Source organism: Ananas comosus, linkage group 22 (genome assembly GCF_001540865.1).
Source record: "Ananas comosus cultivar F153 linkage group 22, ASM154086v1, whole genome shotgun sequence".
Taxonomy (NCBI): domain Eukaryota; kingdom Viridiplantae; phylum Streptophyta; class Magnoliopsida; order Poales; family Bromeliaceae; genus Ananas; species Ananas comosus.
The window spans coordinates 6,067,516-6,086,648 of NC_033642.1; the positions used below are offsets into that span (position 1 = coordinate 6,067,516).

At 39.1% G+C, this 19,133-nt stretch overlaps 2 protein-coding genes and 1 long non-coding RNA gene across 5 annotated transcripts in view; 2 read left to right on the top strand and 1 right to left on the bottom strand.

Moving 5' to 3' along the window:
• Positions 1-217, bottom strand: part of LOC109727561 — a 12,685-nt gene extending 12,468 nt beyond the window's left edge. Inside the window, exon 1 of the mRNA XM_020257703.1 lies at positions 85-217. Within this exon, the coding sequence (XP_020113292.1) occupies positions 85-217 (133 nt within the window). The remainder of the gene's footprint in view (positions 1-84) is intronic.
• Positions 4,533-5,432, top strand: LOC109727562 (the record flags this gene model as incomplete). The annotated part of the gene is made up of 1 exon (XM_020257704.1): positions 4,533-5,432. A coding segment is annotated over one exon (609 nt), but the record flags the coding sequence as incomplete, so codon positions are not given.
• Positions 6,080-18,650, top strand: LOC109727563. 3 transcript variants are annotated; one of them, XR_002220792.1, is made up of 4 exons: positions 6,080-8,194; positions 9,190-9,267; positions 14,687-14,783; positions 18,253-18,650. It is a non-coding gene; the product is annotated as an uncharacterized LOC109727563 (long non-coding RNA). The 3 variants fall into 3 exon arrangements; XR_002220790.1 differs by having other exon boundaries at positions 6,080-9,267; XR_002220791.1 differs by lacking the exons at positions 6,080-8,194; positions 9,190-9,267 and adding an exon at positions 9,931-12,276.

Below are 19,133 nucleotides of genomic sequence, written 5' to 3' on the forward strand. Positions count from 1 at the left end.
AGGAGTCGTCGCCGCGCCGCCGCCCGAGGGTTCGCTTCTTGGGGATGGAGGAGCGCTTCAGAGGCTGCCCCGACTTGAGCTTGCCCTTGCCCTTGGCGGTGCCGCTCACCGGCGCGCGCTGCTGGAGCTGGTGGTGCTGCGGCGGTGGAGCAGGAGCTAGGGTTAGGGTTCGGAGCGAGCAGAGGAGCCTCGAGGGGTTAGGGCTTCGCCGGATCATTGTCTCTTTATTAGGGTTACTCTCTCTCTCTCTCTCTCTCTCTCTCTCTCTCTCGTCTATCTATGGAAGAAATTGGGTTGGGTGAAAGGGGTTTAGGGTTAAACAGGGAGTGAGTGGGAAAGGAGAAGATGCGAGTATAGCGGTACCAGATTAAGGGCCGATAGGTGTTAGGGTCCATTTGCTTCAAGTAAAATCATAAAAAATAATTTGTATAAAAATATTTTCCGTGAAAAAAAAAATTACAGTTTGAATTTTCATTTTCTATCGAAAAATAGTGGAAAAATAAAAATTTTAATTTTTTTTTCAAATCCGTAGTCGAGCCAAATAACTAGAAAAATATTTTCATACCGAAAATAATTTTTCGATTCGTTTTACGCCGAACTAAGCATCTCCTTAGCAAAGTGGGACTTCGTGACCCTGAGGCAACAATTATAATGAACTAGTGAAGGCCCGCGCTTCGCGGCGGAAAATTTACGCAATTTTTAAAATATTTTGAACAAACTTTTTTAATTTTTTAATTTTTAAATCTAAATTGAAGAGAGAGAAAAATTAAAAAAAATTATTTAAATAAAAAGGGATAAAAAAAAATTTGAAGTTTGAAGCCCGATTTATTATATGTATTATTAATAAACTAATTAATTATATTATATATAACATTATTAATAAATTTAATTAATTAATTAACTTTATAGAGTTTAAAATTTTAAAATTTTAAGCTTTGAAGATTAAATTTGAAATAAATATTATCTGTTAACATTTAAATTTAAATTTTAAATATAAAGTATAAAATTTGGGAATTAAAAGTTTAAAATTCTCTCTCTCCCTCTCTCTGCCTCTCTTTCTCTCTCTCTCTTTCTTTCTCCCCTAGCTCCCTCTCTCTCTCTCTCTTTCTCTCTCTTTCCTCTCTCTCTCTCTTTCTCTCTCTCTCACTCTTAATAGTGTAGATCAAGTCTAACGGAGCCGATCGTCGATTTGGAAGCCGCATCATCGAAAACAACTTGATAGCACAGGAGGCCCCGTGCTACCGATAGTATAGTAGCCGGACTCTATATATATATATATATATAGAGTCCGGCTATTATACTATTATGAGTACGATCGCCCTCGTACTCATAAGTTGTTTTCGATGATAGAGCTTCCGAATCGATGATTGTCATGCCCCGGATTACTCGTTTTTTCAGGCACGCTAACAGACCCGCCGTATACATAGAAATTTTTCCTATATACGAAGCGATAGCTGTACTTGTACCTGTAATCATACAACACTGCAACCAGTAGTATAGAGCTGCTAAAAAGATAAACATATATAAAATAAAGGTTCACTATACATACATAGGATCCCGGTATACAAAATCACTCGCTCCAGCGAGATACAACCATCAGTATGTATAAGAACCAAAACTACCACTACCTATAGCTGGTAAGCTCTAGATCAGTAACAACTGGGAAGGAGTCTAGCTCGCGACTCTCTTTTCACGATCCGTATCCGTGACTGCAGCAGCCGAAGAAGAGGGCTCTGCAAAAGATCCACCACTGGGCGTGAGAACTACTGCAAAAAGAAGTAGAAGTAGTCCTCAGTGGGTACCGCTACCGACCTCAACGGCTCACCCACTAAGTCTACAGATGTATGCTCAAAGATAGTAAGAAAGCTGAAAAAACTCTACAGTTATATGCTATTGTACTATCCCTATTCGACAATCTGTAGGTATGATAATGCACTGTATAACCCAAAACTCACTAGGGACTATGAACACACCCATCCTGCCTGTCGAAGCAATACTAACTACCACCACGCTGGGTCGTCAGTGGAGAGCGTGTCCAACCAGGACAAACCGACAACAACGCAAAAGCACGAAGCCCGACTCCGGAGTGGCACTCGTGGGCGCTACCCAACCGAGGATCCAAGCGTATCTCTGCCGAGCTCAATCAGGCTCTCACAGGCTATAGTCAAGTAAACAGAGTCTAACAATCAAACTCACGTGCCCTCGGCACATTCTGATATAAAAACAGCAAACTGGGCCCACCATCAACCTCAACAGCACCCGACAGTTCGGATTAGCCTAAACACTGCTGTAAAAATAAGCTCGGCATCTCAGCACGAGCGTAAATACATTCTACTCTATCCTGGGTATCCACCGCCAACAAACTGCGGCGATACGAACAAACTACAGCTCCTAAACTATTAGCGTATCAAATGCGCACTAACAGCGTGGATATGAACCGCAACAGTTTCAGAAGCTATTCGAGTATCAAATGCGCACTAACAGCGTGGATACGAAACGCAACAGCTGCTGAAGCTATCTGAGTATCAAATGCGCACTAAGGCCCCGTTTGGATCGTGGGATAAGCGGGGATAACGAAAGTTATCCCTGCTATTCAGTCAAACGGGATGAAATTTGGCCGGAATATTTTATCCCGGTCAAACCTTGCTATTCCCGGTTATCCCGGAATAGCAAGGGATTTGCTATTCCACCATTTTGGTGGAACAGTGCTATTCCAATTCTTAATTTCAAACTTAATTAAACTTATAAATTGAATTAAACTAAATTATATAAATATAATATGTTATATATTATAATGGCCAATTTGCATAAAAAATCCACTTATTTTGGGCTTTTGCAAAACCGGGCCACCTTTTTCGTTTTTGCAGATTCGGTCCACTTTTTCAGCAAACTGACTAAAATACCCTTTTTACTTTTTCGCTTTCCTCTTTCTCTCTCCTCTTCGTTTCTCTCGTTCTTTTTTTTTCTCGCTGGCAGAGCGAAGGCAAAACGGTCCGTCTCACCTCTCACCCTCATTCTCTAGCCCTCGCCCTCTCCCTCGCCCTTGCCCTCGTCCATGCACCTCCCACCTTCCTCGCCTCCGACCCCGTTAAGGCCGGGCCGCGACTTTTTTTTTTTTTGCTTTTTTCTTTTCTTTTCTTCTCCGACTCTTCTCCACCGTCTCCGACGACGATGCCTCTCTCGTCCTTCTCTTCCTTCCCCGCCCTTCTCATCTCTCCCTCTCCCTCATTCTCTGCCGCCTCCGACGACGATGCATCTTCGCCGGCGCCGACGTCGACACCGTGGAGGTCGCTGCGGCGCTACAGGCTCGGAGCGGGGGTCCTTAGCGGTGTCGTCGCCGGCACCGTGGTTGTTGGCAGAGAAGGTGACAAAAAAAATTATAGAAAAAACAGAAAAAAAATAAAGATAAAAAATTATATAAAAAGAAGGATGAACATCAAATTGTATCGTTAATTGCAAAAAAAATTATAAGTTGCACTATTAAGATGTAAACTGCAGCTTTAAGATGAAAACTACACTCTTTAAACGAAAATTACACTCTTTGAGAAATATTTACACTGTTTCTCTTCTTATTACACTCTTTCAGATGTAAACTGTATCCATTAAGATGAAAGTTACACTCTTTAAACAAAAGTTGCACTGTTTGTCCTCTTGTTGCACCATTTCTCCTCTTGTTATACTGTTTTTTATCTTAAACTGCACCCTTTTAAGAGATATTTATACTGCTTTCTTCTCTTGTTACACTATTTCTCCTCTTCTTACACTGTTTCTTAAACTGCACCCATTTAAGAGATATTTATACTGTTTCTCCTCTTGTTGTACTGTTTCTTCTCTTATTGCACTATTTCTCCTCCTGTTACACTGTTTTTATCTTAAACTGCACCCTTTAAGAGGAGAAACTGTGTAATAAGATGAGAAATAGTACAACAAGAGGAAAAACAGTGCAACAAGAGGAGAAACAGTATAAATATCTCTTAAGTTTGTGCAATTTAAGATAAAAAAATAGTGTAACAAGAGAAGAAATGGTGCAACAAGAGGAAAAACAGTGCAACTTTTGTTTAAAGAGTGTAACTTTTATTTTAGTGGTGCAGTTTATATCTGAAAGAGTAAAATAAGAGGAGAAACAATGTAAATATCTCCAAAAAAGTGTAATTTTCGTTGAAAGAGTGTAATTTTTATCTTAAAGCTACAGTTTATATTTTAAATAGTGCAACTTATAATTCTTTTTACAGTTAACGATGCAATTTTATCTTCATCCTTCTTTTTTTATAATTTTTTATCTTTTTTTTTCTTGCTTCTTTTATAATTTTTTTTTGTCACCCCTCTCCACGGCGCCTTCGACGATGTCGCTAAGGACCTCCTGCTCCGAGGCTACAACGCCGCAGTGACCTCCACGGCGTCGGTGCCGACGAATATGCATCGTCGTCGGAGGCGGCAGAGGAAGAGGGAGAGGGAGAGGACGAGAAGGGCGGAGAAGAGCAAGAGAGGCGTCGTCGTCGAAGATAGTGGAGGAGAGTCGAAGAAGAAAAAAAAANGGCGGCGGCGGCGACGACTCCTCCGCGGCGTCCCGCGGCGGCCGGTCCCACCGCGACGCCGTGGAGCGCCTCAACCAGATGGTCTCCTCCTGCCTCTCCGCCCCCACCCCGCTCCGCCACCTCTCCCCCAAAGACCGCCGCCGCGAGGCCGAGCGCGAGAAGCTCGGCCTCATCTCCAAGGAGCGCCAGCGCGAGCTCGACCTCGCCAAGGCCCGGTCCAAGAAGAGCCCCGCCGCCTCCGAGGAGGAGCGCGTCCTCATGGGCACCCCGGGCCTCGACCCCATCACCCTCGGCCTCGTCGACGCCGACGCCATCCCCAGCTACGAGCTCACCGTCGAGGACGGCCGCCGCCTCGCCAAGGAGTACAGCCGGGTGCTCATGCGCCGCCACCGTGCGCGGCAGGCCGCCGAGTCCAACCTCCTCCGCCTCAAGAAGGCGGCCGTTGCCGCCCTGCCCGACCACCTCCGGGCCGCCGCCCTGGTGCCCGACCTGACGCCGTTCCCGGCCAACAGGTTCATGGCCACCCTCACGCCGCCCATCGAGGGCTACATCGAGCAGGTTCGCGAGGCCGCCAAGAAGTACTCGGTCAAGGAGAAGCTGCGGTAGAAAGGCCGCAAATAACCCAAAAAGAGCCTCCTTTTTGAGGTGAGATCTATGACCACTTATGCTCTGTTACAGGATTCTTGGTTTTCGCTTTTCATCGTGTACTCTTTAGTCTCAGCAGTCGAGTGGTTTCCGGACATTGTTCAAATGGTTGTTCAGTGAGAGATAATTTATTTATCAATAAAATTTAGATATTTCTCATTTCTTGTTTTTTGTTGTATATTATTCATTTCAGGTATTTGTATTCTGTGATTTAATGCCAAATGAGTGCTTTAGGCATCGGTATTAGCTTTAGCTTGGTGGTTTCTTTGTAGCACAGAATGTTGGCCGCGTGTCTTAGCTTAGGTTGGCTTCTTTCGGTCCTTTCGTTGTTATGTACAAGTGCAGGGTTGTCTTTGCCATTTTTATCATTCTTTGCTTGCTTTTGTACAACTGCTTACCTTTTTACCGTCCTGGTCCATCATGGAGCAATGATGATAAAAAAAACGTGAAGGAACTTAAATAGCAGTGCAGAACTCTGTTTTTTTATTTCTTCATGTCTGTTTGTTTTAATTTATATGATGTTTATGATTGGATTAGCTTTTTGGCGAAAATCTCTCAGAAGGTTTTGATTAGTCTGTTGTATAATGTGCCTTTGTATTAGGGCCTTTGTATATTGGCCTTTAGTTTTTCTTTTCACCGATTAAAAGTTTAGCATTCTTCGTATTGAATCATTAATTATCTCAAAATATGGTTTATTATCTTGAAAGGAAAGAAACAGTCAGTTTTTGTTCTGTGGCGATAATTTCTTTTTCTGTGGATTTTTATGATTTTGAGTTCTAAGATTTTTAGGCTTTGCTTCACCTCTATGCAATTGGCAAACCCGTACCAGAAGCGATATGTTGTAGGTGACTTGCAATTGCTGTAATTGGTGCTCCACAACCAGTGGATTAAATGTGAGGCCTCCCATTTCCTCAAATCCTTGTTTTCTTTCATAATTGTGTGTTTCTTTATGTCTGCATATTGGTCAAACTCAAAGCACAGCCTTGCTTTCTATATGACGAAATGTGTGGGACCCAAATCAACCATAGGCAATTTTTAAATAAACGACTACTTTGGAGACTCAAGTCAGTTCGATCATTAGAACTTTTTTGTTTGCTAAAAATATTGGCTGGAAGGAAAGTTTGGTGAACACCATGTTTTGTTGAACTTGCTTGACTTACGTCCAAATAGCTTTTCACTTGAGGGTTGGTAACAGTGAAGTCAAGTTTTGAGATTTTCGTTGTTTGTTTTAGACCTCTTTTATATTTAGATCGCATGGTGTCAGAATTGGTCAAGCTAACTATAAAAGGAGTTTGATTTTTGTGGTTTGTATGTCTCTACTTATGCATCCAAAAAAAAAGAGATCTAAAAGCCATACCTTTAATTATATTCATTTTTAGATCTATACGCAATCCATCTTGGAAGGTTGTTTGAGCATCTGACTATCAGACATTATTCATTGTTTATAGTGTGTGCAATTAAAATACCTATTTTAGGACTAAGATGCAATGTGTAGAACAAGATGGGATTACCTATTGGTAACCATATCTATAGATATAATGAATCCTGAGTTTTACTGTGGCCGACGTGTCGGCTCCTCAGCGTCTCCCTCTCTACCATTCCCTCTCGTGCCCCTTCGAAGCATCCTCGCGTTTGGCGGGGGGCTTCAGTGGCCCCCACTATTTTTTTTTCCCAGCGCGGGCGAGCGTAGTGGGTGGCAGCGGCGGGCACGGGCGCGGGTCGCGCGCAACCCTCGCAAATCCCGCAGGATGCGGAGAGTTGTCGCTCCCCCCGTACGTGCGGGCGCACGGCGTGGGCTTACATGTCGTCCGTCCCGTGTCTTTCGTTCCCTCTCGCGCGCCTTCGATCCCTACCCTCTCTCACCCGCGATTCCCGCGCCCCTCTGCCCGCCTCTTTCCTTTGTCGCCCTTTCTGTCCCCTGTGGTTCCGCACAGCCTGCAGGGCTCGGAGAGTTGTCGCAGTATGCCATCCCCCCACCACCACCCACCCGTTCCTGCGATCGCAGATCCTGCATTCCCGCGCCCTTCTGCCCGTCTCTTTCCTTTGTCGCCCTTCCTATCCCCTGTGGTTCCGCAAAGCCCGTAGGGCTCGGAGAGTTGTCGCAGTATGCCATCTCCCCACCACTACCCATCCGTTCCTGCGATCGCAGATCCCGCAGGGCATGGAGGGTTGTCGCCCTGTGGATCTGTAGATCCTGCAGATCTCTCTCTCCCCGATCCTGCCTCTCATCTTTCTCCGATCTGCGAGGATCTTCCCCATCACGCGATTGATCGGAGCTCACAGGCCCCCGCGCCCTCTCCCTGGCCCTCGCGCCCTGTTCGACGAAATGCCGAGCCGATCGCAGGGCGCTCCGCGGGCATCGGAGAGGGATCGATCGATCGATTGCGGAAGCTTCGAGGTATTACACGCTTAGATCTAATCCCTTTTTGTCGTCTCTCCTTTTTATTCGGTCTAAATCGCGCGATAATTGTGGTACAATCGCGCAATCGCGATCTCTGCGTGTGTTTAAATCCTCCCCAAGTTGAAATTTGGATGCAAATTTGGATCTGTGAATCGGATTGGGGAGGTTTCGTTGCTGTTTTACTTTTGGAACAGCTGAATTGTGGGGATTCCTATACATGTTGCGATCTCTGAATTTGATTGTTATTTTACTTTTGTAAGAGTTGAGTTGTTGCTTTGTTCGTTGATTGCAGCCGAAATTTGTTTGGCGATTCTTCTGATGTTGGATTTGTTATTTTGCTCATTGTAGAATAGTAGGATCACTGATTAGTGGAATAATCCTTAGTGGAAATTTTCCTTTTTACTCTGATTTTGCTCTTGCTAGAAACAAATTTTGGATGTTGATGTTTGGCTGTCAGGTAGTTCTAACACTTTCCATGCTCTCTGAGCCTTCTCACTTTTGAGTTAGTGAACCCAAACGGTACATGCCGTACGATCCCATCGGCGGCGGCTAAGAAGCAGCTCCTCTATTGCGCGGAGAGGGTCTCAAAATCCATCCCCGTCCACGCGTGTCGGTATGTATCAAAACATGTGAGATTAAAAGAAAGTGAGCTATTTTATAGAAATATAAAATGGCTACTCTATACTTTCTGAATAGGCATAAAAGATCATTTTGACACCTATGAGGTTGCGATTAAGTGAGCTATTTTATAAAGTAGGCATTTGGTAAAGTAACTCACTTAATCGCTACTTTAAAATAGCTATTTTGAATCCTTTCTATAAAGTAGCCTAAGAGTAGCGCAATCCTTTCTATACTTTCTTTTACTAATTCGGATATTCTATCATCAAAAGGTGTTTGACAGTAGCTATTTTATGTGGAGTATTAGTTGATTTTCTTTTCACATTATTTTTTGTTTATTATACTCATTCATGTATACTATTTGGTGTGATTTTCACAAGCTGATTTAATATAGAGCTTTTCATCTTTCTTGCAAGCATCCATTTTATACTGCAGTGGGGAGTTTGGGTGCTCTACTCATTATACTTAAGCTCAGCAAGTAATGATTTAGATAGCTGCTTAATGTTTTACTTGCTTAGGTTCAACATGTGATGATTTGGATTGTTAGTTAATGTTTGAGAGGTTAAAAAAACATCTGTTTTCAACTGAATTGGTTCCTTTTTTTGTACCCAAATCGTCCAAACATGTATATTATGGCTTTTGATTTATACATTTTTTTTTTCCGTAGAAAGAACTTGAATTTATTTTCGATACCAGTTAAGTTTTATCTTATTTCCTGCGCCAATTTCATTTTCGGGTATCAGATTGAGTTTTTTATGTGTTTTGTATGAATTCTTCAGCTGTTTGGTAAAAAAAAAAAATCCTCATTGAATTTTTTTTTTCTTAAGATTTTTTGTGGGATTTTGATTAATTTCGATGGTATCAATTAGCTCATTTTTCTAAGATTGCATAGTAAGTGGATGCCTCCTCTATCAGCTCTTGACTGCTTTCCATACAAATCAGTTTCCTTTGAAATGCATTTAAGCTAACCAAATTAACTATATTATATAGATGCTATTGCTTGATGTTTGCGGATTCTTTCACTATGTGTTGGAAAGATTAAAATTGTGGAAGCTTGGTGCTGGGAAGGTATGGATTTGAGAATTAAATAATTTTGGTTCCATTTTCCTCTAAGAATTTTTATTATGTGCCTTGGTTTTGGCTGTCAACATTGGAATCAAATTCTTACTGGGATTTTTTTAACATGGAAGAGAAGTATCCACTTAATTCTACCTTTTATATATAGCGAATATCTTCATGCAATTCAGAATTCAGAATTTTGAATTCCAATTTCAGAATTCAGCTAGGTAGTTCAGAATTCAGCCAGGCCATTCGGAATTCCATGAAGAATGTGAAGCGGTTGCTCTTGAATGTAATCAGAATTTAGCTTTCCTATTCTTATGCTACGATGACCTTCCCCTTGAATGTCAGATGGTTGCGATGATTGAGAGAGATGCGGATCTTCTTGGTTGGTGATGGGTGTACTTTGGATGGCCTATTCTTTAGGCAACCAGTTGCTCTTATTTGTATTCGGAATACTGTCGATGTGCATGTGGGTTCTTATGTAGTTAGCTCTCCTATTCTTATGCTATGATGACCTTCCCCTTGAATGTCAGATGGTTGCGATGATTGAGAGAGATGCGGACCTTCTTGGTTGGTGATGGGTGTACTTTGGATGGCCTATTCTTTAGGCAACCAGTTGCTCTTATTTGTATTCGGAATACTGTCGATGTGCATGTGAGTTCTTATGTAGTTAGCTCTCCTATTCTTATGCTATGATGACCTTCCCCTTGAATGTCAGATGGTTGCGATGATTGAGAGAGATGCGGACCTTCTTGGTTGGTGACGGGTGTACTTTGGATGGCCTATTCTTTAGGCAACCAGTTGTTCTTATTTGTATTCGGAATACTGTCGATGTGCATGTGGGTTCTTATGTAGTTAGCTTTCCTATTCTTATGCTATGATGACCTTCCCCTTGAATGTCAGATGGTTGCGATGATTGAGAGAGATGTGGACCTTCTTGGTTGGTGATGGGTGTACTTTGGATGGCCTATTCTTTAGGCAACCAGTTGCTCTTATTTGTATTCGGAATGCTGTCGATGTGCATGTCAGTTCTTATGTAGTTAGCAATTAATGCCTAGGGGAGTCTGAGCAAAGTATTTTTGTTTTCCCTATATTCTTCGTGTAATTCCAAATTGCCTAGTTGAATTCTGAATTCCCATGCTATGATAGCCTTCTTCTTGAATGTCAAATGGTTGCAGTAATTAAGGAAGGCCCGACCTTCTTGGGTGGTCATGGGGCGATGGGTGTACTTTGGACGGCTTGCTCTATAGGCAGCCGGTTGCTCTTATTTGTACTTGGAATACTTTCGGTGTGCATGTGGGTTCTCAAGCAGTTAATGCTACTAGCAAAGCCAGCCTCGGCGCCAAACTAATAATGTTTTATGGCTAGGAGACTGTGAACAAGGTATATTTATTTTCCCTATATTCTTCATGGAATTCTGAATTGCCTAGCTGAATTCTTAATTACCTACCTGAATTCTGATTTATCTTATTCCTCATGGAATTCTGAATTGCCTAGCTGAATTTTTAATTACCTAGCTGAATTCTAATTTATCTAGCTAAATTCTGGTGTGTGAAAATCACATAAAACTCCTTTTGTATGCCTTCTCTGAATTGCCTAGCTGAATTCCGAAATGCCTGGTAGTAATTTGAAATCAGAATTCATAATTCTAAATTGCATTGATTAACCCAAACATTTTTAGAAATGCCAATCTTTGCTTTCGTCAACCGGTGATTCTTCTATACATACAAGTTTTTGCCGGAATCTAACTGGTCCATCCAATTTTTTTGGGCCTTCTTTGCATACTTGAGAACTTTGGCAATTTTTTTTTTATAATGTAATGCAATTATGGCAATTTGTGTTGCTGTTTGTTGTTTCTAACCTGCACCACAGTTCTATCAGCTCCTTTAATGTTGCCTTGGAACAAGTGGAAGTTTGGATGGCCTACTTATAGGCAACCACTTCCTATTGTTCTTATCAATGGTGGCTATTGGTTATGTACTTATTTGTGGGGGACTGCAGCTATGTGTGTTCGGCTATGGTTCTGGTTGCACATTAGTCATTCTCAGTAATCCACTGCTCCAAATACTATGTATTTATGACAGGCATTGCCAATCCAACTTTCTTATTGCAGATTTTAGGTGTAATCATATTGAGATCATTGCAAAATGATTTTGGAAATCATATCGAGATCATCTCAAGATTAGGCATGGTGTTCCTTCGTCTATAAAACCGACCTGGTATAAAACAGCTTGAAAATATTTTTGATAAGAACCATGGCCAAAATACCCTAAATTTTATCTGGGAGGTACAGGGCTTCTTTATTTTCTTTTCACATTATTTTGAATCTCTCCTTACTTTGTAATTGCCCTTTATGTACTTAAAGTTTTTATTGATAGGTAACTCTTAGCTTTTTGAATTTTTGTATGTTATTTAGTAATAAGTTTTTCCTGCGATCTACTATGTTCTTCATTAAATTATTTTGATTATTCTTGGGTTCATGCGATTGTAGTTATCGAACAGTTTGTATAAAAAACTTATCAAATAGTTTGCTTATTTTGATTAGAAGAGAACTTTTGTTTTATTTGTTATTTTGATTGCTTAAGATATTCAATCATTAAATTTTAGAAGAGAACTTTTGTTTTATTTGTGGCTTTTGTTTTATTTGTTAGTTTAGAACCATTTTACTTGGTTGCCTTTCGACTGATCGATTAGCTATCATTTCGCTTTTGTCCCAGTCCTTTAATGCATTGTGATTTTTCCAATATTACCTGATTTCCTTGATTTCTTTATGCTCCTGTTCATTTTCTTCCTCTTCTTGAGAAAAGTGTGAAAATATTGCCTTGGAACAAGCGGAAGCTTCCATAACAATTCTGCATAGTGTGGGATTGCATGCTTTTTGCATTATTTCCATACTTTTTTTTTCGGCAGTGATGACTCTGAGGGTAAAAGAAAAAAGAGGCGAGGCTGGTCTACATACTCAACTCATTTGCTCTTAGGCCAAAAATGAATTAGAAGGAATAGACTTCATTCCAGGTTTTCCTACTGCAGCTATTCTATAACTTATTTTCCTGCTCTCGACTTATACTGTCTTGATATTTTTTCCCTTTTCCCTTTCAATCCACAAAAATTTATTTAGATTTATGTTTGTAATACCCTTTTTTCTTTAATTAATACTATTTTCTTGAATGTATTTTTTTGGGGCAATGATGATAGATGAAAGAAAAGGAATAGCTTTGGAAGGGATAATCCCTACGCAACTGGCTTCAAAAATGTCCTCTAGGTCCATAAGGAGGCCTATTTTCCTCCCCTCGACTCATGATCTGCTGATATTTTTCAAGACATTTTCCTTTCAGACTGCACATATTTATTTAGATTTATAACTGTAGTTTTTTTTTTTTTTTTTTTTTTTTTGTAATTACTGTGGAAGTTGTTTTTCCATTAAACTTTCCTCCAGTTGATAATTGGGTCTGATTTTAGTGAGGCGTATACATACTAAGATAGAATAATACATAAGGGTACTAATTCGTTTTACGTTATGCTTTGTTTGATGTCAATATTGCTGCTATGAAGTTAACTTTGTAAATGAAATTTTAAATAAATCATAATGATCTAGAAGCTAGAAAGATAGGGGAATATATTTGTTTTCGCTATCGGGTTCCCTAATATTCTATAAATATACCTACATCTATGCAAAGAGAGCTCAAGCCGCTCATCCCCTCTCTCTTTTGTTTGCTGTGATGACCTTTCCTGTGACTGGCAAAAGGTTGCCACCTGTTATAATGACCGTTCCCTTGAATGTCGGATTCTTTCCAATAATTAGAAGGCGTGCTCTTCTTCCTAACTAATGACAAGCAAACTTCGGATGGCCTGTCTACGGGCAACCAGTTGCTCGCATTGATACTGTGATGTATATTTTGGGCTTGCATTGGTCAGAGGGCTTCAGAGTAAATCTAATGATGCTCAATTCATAGGAAAGTCTGAGCAAAATATATTTTTGTCTTGACACTTCGGTAAATGATACGAATAATACTGAATAATTGGTAGATGTTATCCCAAACATGCTATTTATTTGACTATTGTGATATTTTCGAATTTATGCATTTACATATTCCTTAGTTCCCATGTTACTTATTTCTCAACTCTTCTCTTTAGTTCTATTACTATTCCCTACAATATCTAAGGGCTTGTTTGGTTCATTCATTTTGGATATGGAATGGGAATCGGTTTGATCAAATCCGATTAATTTTGTTTGGTTTACAGGAATCGGTTTGGGATTCCTATTCCGGACTGGAATGGGAATGGCCCATTAGCCTTCAAACTAATTCCAGCCTCCAAGCCCGGAATGAGATTTCATTCCCGAAGCCCATTGTGTTCCCGAAGCCCCCCGAAGCCCATTGGGTTGCGATTCAATACCCAAAGCCCAAAAGGTTTTCTGTAATTAACACACTAGAATTGCAATTCCCAATTAGCTTCCCAATTGCGATTCAATACCCAAAGCCCCTTGGGTTCCGGACTAGAATGGGAAAAATGTACAGAGACCCCCTGTAAAACGACTCTTTAATTAATTTTTTTTATAATTTTTTTCTTGCATAAATATTTTTAAAAATAAATTTGATTTTTTTTTTCGAAAAACTCATTAGAGAATAATATTATATTTTTCATAAATTTTAAATAATATAATATTATATTTGAGTGTTAAATTAGTATTATGATATTCTATAATTTTTTAGTTTATATGAACCAAACAATGGAATGCGAATAACTCATTCCAATTCCCAATCTACAAATGAACCAAACGTCTTCGGGGAGTGGACCATTTCAATTGCCATTCCAATTCATTCCCATTCCATAATCCATTCCAATTCCATCCTTGAACCAAACAAGCCCTAAATGTAAGACGATGATGATAAGGGCCAATCTCCTATGAGGTCTCCTATTTTCTACCAACATTTACTATGATGCCTGCAACCTTCCCCTTCATGACCTGCTCCTTAAATGTCACAAGTTCCGAACAAATTTTAGATGATAGTCTACTTTGGAAGTAAGTTTGAACTTCAACTCTTTCATGGTGCTAGGCCAAAAATAATTGGGCTGAACATACTGATGCTTGGTTTGTGGGGTTCTCAAAGAAAAATATATTATAGTTCAGTTCAGGTTTTCCTTATCTGTTTTGCTATATATTATGTTGGTCACATTGGTAAATGACTGTGAATAAATACTGAATAATTGGCAAACAAGGAGAATTAAACTCACGATATCTTGAAATTAAGTAGGTTTTTGACTAACTCTATTATTATGTTATTAGAAGCTCAATCTGGTGGAGTACAATCCATGAACACTCTTAACACCTTTGCTCAACTGTATAATGGGATTTACTGAATCAGGTTCGTCTGATCAATTGGTGTGTTTTTTGCCTGATTTGGAGTGTTGATTAATTTTGCAGTGCATTACACTCGGGCGCTTATTGACGGGACCAAGTTCGACTCAACCCGGAATTGTGGGACGCCGTGGGACGCCCTCAAATTTTAAGCTTGGTGAAGGTGAGTTTTGAAGCTTAAGCTTGGTCAAGGTGAGTTTTGAGAGTGCAATTGTTGATTAGGAATGAAATTTGTAACGCAGCTTATTACAATGTAAATCCGATCAAGCTGTTTCAATTTGTACATCATCAATAAACTGACAAATTCATAATGATTTGTTCTCTGTGGCATGGTTTTTAATTGATTGAGCTGATTTGTTCATCCAATGGAGTATGTTAAACAAGTTCAATTTGTCCTGATCGGGCTCAATAGGCTCAGATTGAGATAGGTATCTATATAATCACGATGCGAAATTATATTTTTGATATTAATGGTTTATGCTCTATTGGTGCATAGTTTAATCATGTATAGGAGAATTGATTTCCTGCATTATGAAAACACATTAAGTAGATTATTCTTTTGTCAAAGAGACTATTTACTTGACTAATGTGATATTTTCATATAGGTATTTACATGTTCCCCAATTTTCATGTCACTTATTTTCTCTATACTGTTTTGTGCGAATTCTGAACCGTTATTTTACTACTTAAGTATTCATGCCCTGCTTCCTTCGTCTTTTCCTGAAATTGCCTTTATAGTTAACTGCTATTTTCGGTTGTATTAAACACCACCCCCTCCCTCCTAAAACCAAAAAACTATTTTCAGATTTTCAGATTACTTATTTTTTTAATGTTCTTTCTCATGTTTTCTAATTCTTTAACCACCACCCCCTCCCTCCTAAATGAATTGATTGCTCTTTTTTTTTCCTACTTGTTGTTAGTTGTTGCTTATGTATCGGTTAGTTCCGAGTATCTCTTTTACTCTTTGGCTCATATTTGTATTAGATTTATTTACAAATTTACTCTCACAGTTTTACACTTGATCCCAATTTCATTCACGTAGGTTTATTATGACAACTTAGTCCCTCAAGTTTGTTTTGCAATAATCAGGTTCTTTGTTGATCTACCATTGCCATCTTAACAGGGCCAATGCTAGCCTTACCTTACTTGCAATTGAAATTTTGATGGTGAACCTTAAATCAAGGGCACACTTTAAGATGAAATTGTGAAACTTAAGTGGAGATTAGGCTTCAGGGATTGGATGGAAACTTGCAAAGCTGATATTAAAATAAGGATTATACCTCAGGATTTACATTAGGATGAGATTAGAATGAAGATTATACCTCAGGATTTACATAATTTAAATTTTAAATAATATAAAATGTTGAAGTTTGAAATTTAAATTTAGATTTGAAATTTAAAAATTTTGAACTTAAATTTAAAAATTTAAATGATACCGACGAAAACATATAAATATATTCTTATATACTTTTATTCCAACTTTGGTAAATAATATTGAATAGTCTATTCAAAATATTTTAGAAATTGCGTAAATTTACCGCCGCGAAGCACGGGCCTTCAGTAGTGTTATTAAATTTGTCAGTCATATATCTTTTGTTCTTTTGATATGATGAGTGGCTCGACAAATGTCTTTCTCCTGAAAGATCAATTAGTGAATTTATTTTAGTAGATGCATTATCATGATATATATCAGCTGCAAAAGGATGCATTATCATGATATATATCAGCTGCAAAAGGAAGCGTAACAATTGCTCAGTTTGTTCCAACATACATCATATTGGAAGTGTGACGGCTGTTGCTTACTTAATTGGTCAAAAATTGGTAGCCTACCTCACTTTAATTATGCATCATTTGCAGTAAAAAGTAATAGATGTTTGGTTTATGCTGTGTTTAAGGTGAAAATTTTCTAACACAATTTTACTTAAATTAATCACTGAAACAGGTAATTGGTGGCATATTACTTGAAACTTATCTAGGTGTTGCTTTTATATTCTTTTCTACTTTCAGTTTGTTTGGATGACTATTGGTGAGGATCTATTATATGGGAATTGAATAATAAGGCGTAAATGAAAAATATGCAATAGGGAGGCTTTTTGATGCTTTACTAAATTCTAAGTATTTTTCCTACTTGTCATTCATCGATTACGAAAGGTCACAAAATAGAATGATGTGAATAAGCTCTTATGTAGTAACAAAGAGGTTTTTTTAGAACTCTTTCGCATTATACTGCTGTTGATACTGTGTTTCATTCTTTAGCTTTATCTTTGACTCATATTTTCTTCTCATGTTGTCGTTTATGCTATGGACAAGGTCTGCATGATGTGCTCTGCATGAAACTATCTAACTTGGCTAGCAATACGGAGTAATAAAAAGTAAAAAAGTAATAATGAAAAAAGAATGAAAAAAATTATAGGGTCCAACATTATTAAATTGTTTGGCTACTTTTTTAGTACTATAGCATTTCAGCAAGTGTTTTATTTGGATTTGTCTAAAAAAAGAGTATGTATGTTTAACTCTCTCTTTTCTTTATTTATATTCTTACTGCTTTTTGATCACTTTGGTTTGCCAGCTAATGCATATGTAATTATATGTATATGGACAACAGTTTCGGCTCTTTGTGAGACTCCAGATAGTCCTATATATAAGATATAATAGGGCTAAACTCTTAATCCAGCTTAAACATTTTGGGCGGTGACTTAGGTCCAAGAGGTTAAGAGAGTTAAACGTGCTAAGCCAGGATTATCGGAGGTTAAGAGAGTTAAACATTTTGGGCGGGAGTAGTCCTAGGATGGGTGACTCCCTAGGAAGTTGGGGCGTCATAATTGGTATCGGAGCCAATTACCAATCAGAAATGTGAGATGAGTCTCGGAGCCAATTACCAATTGGTATCGGAGCCAATTACCAATCGGAAATATGAGATGAGTCTCGACTAAGTCAGGATTATACAGCGGGAAGAGCGAGGCTCTCATGCTGTTGACTATTGTGGGCGGAGCGCCGCTCACCACAAAGCCGGTTAGGTTAGCAAGACGAGTCTCACATCGCCTGGTACTGGTGAGTCTGAGACTAACGAGGACGTCAGGGCTTAAGCCGGGGAGAATGTGAGACCCCAGATAATCCTATATAAGATATAATAGAGCTAAAACTCTTAACCCGGTTTAAGAATTTTAGACCGTTGTTAGGCCCAAGAGGTTAAGAGAGTTAAGCATGCTAGGACGGGAGTAGTCCTAGGATGGGTGACCCCCTGGGATGTTGGGGCGTCACTCTTTCTTTCCCTTTTTTCCTGATTTTTCTCACTTTGCTATCTTATGCTGTTCCATTATAGTATTTGTTCCCCAATGTAGGTATATATGTATGTATATGTTTGTATATCTTTGTGTGGGTGCATGCATAACGCAATTGTTGGTGCCTTTTCTTTTGCGTTGTGAATTCCTATTGAATCAACATGCATGTATGCTTTTGAATAGTTTTGTGCGGATTATTTTTATTCCTTTTTTTATTATCGTTGTACATTATTAACTGCTATACTATATTATTGTTTCTGCTTGGTTTTGCGGAGGCGATGATGTTGGCCTTTTTTCTATAGTGGATGTTTACATCTGACGAATAAAATTTTGTTTGTTGAGACATGGCAGGTTGACTGGTCTTATGGCAATCTCTGCAGCTTGCGAAAGCTGCCAAATATTTGGACCTTTTTTGCAATGGATTGCTACTGAATTATGGTGAATGTACAGATTCAAGAAGCCAAGCTGAGCCAATTTTTCCACGCCTATATTTTTGTTATTTTTTCCAATTTCGTTTTGCAATTTTTTTCACTGCTATTTGTTTGATCTCTTTGATTTTCTTCATCAAAGTTGTAGCTACTGTCAAAGACAAATTGGTGCAATACAATAGTGGGCCTCACAAAGAAGCTGTAGAGCCCTCCCATTAAGTGGTGCGGTTGGCTCCACAGGCGTATGCAAAAGTGCTGGTGGTTTGGTTTTTGAAAATGGATTGGAGTAGGATTATGAGCAAGTATGCTTTTTATGTTGAATCAAATGAATGTTGATGATATTGTTCTTCAGGCTGGCTGAGTATGGCTGCTTTCTTTTGTTTCTTTTTTTGAAAAAAACACTCCGTTTGCTGGTTTAGTATAAGGCGGTGACAGAATAGGTTGGAATACGATTATTAGGTGAAAAAGGCAAGGCGTCTTGACTAGCCTATTGGCAATCAGTGCAGCCTGTGGGGAGTAACAATGGTGAAAAAGAGATGGCGCCTAGACTATTCCAGCTTTGGAGAATTTTGAGTTGTTTCCTCTTTTAATTGTAGGTTTTCTGCGTGCTGTTTTTTTTAGTACATATTTTCTGATTGTTTTTCTCTTCTTTATATGTAGCCTGTGTCGTGCTCTGCTTTTTTCAGATTTATTTTTCCCCCTCTAATTTTCTACATTTCTTTGTTTAATTCTACCATTACTTTATTCCTCTTTTTATTATATTTATATTATTATTTTTCATGTGGTATAGTGGAGGCGATGATG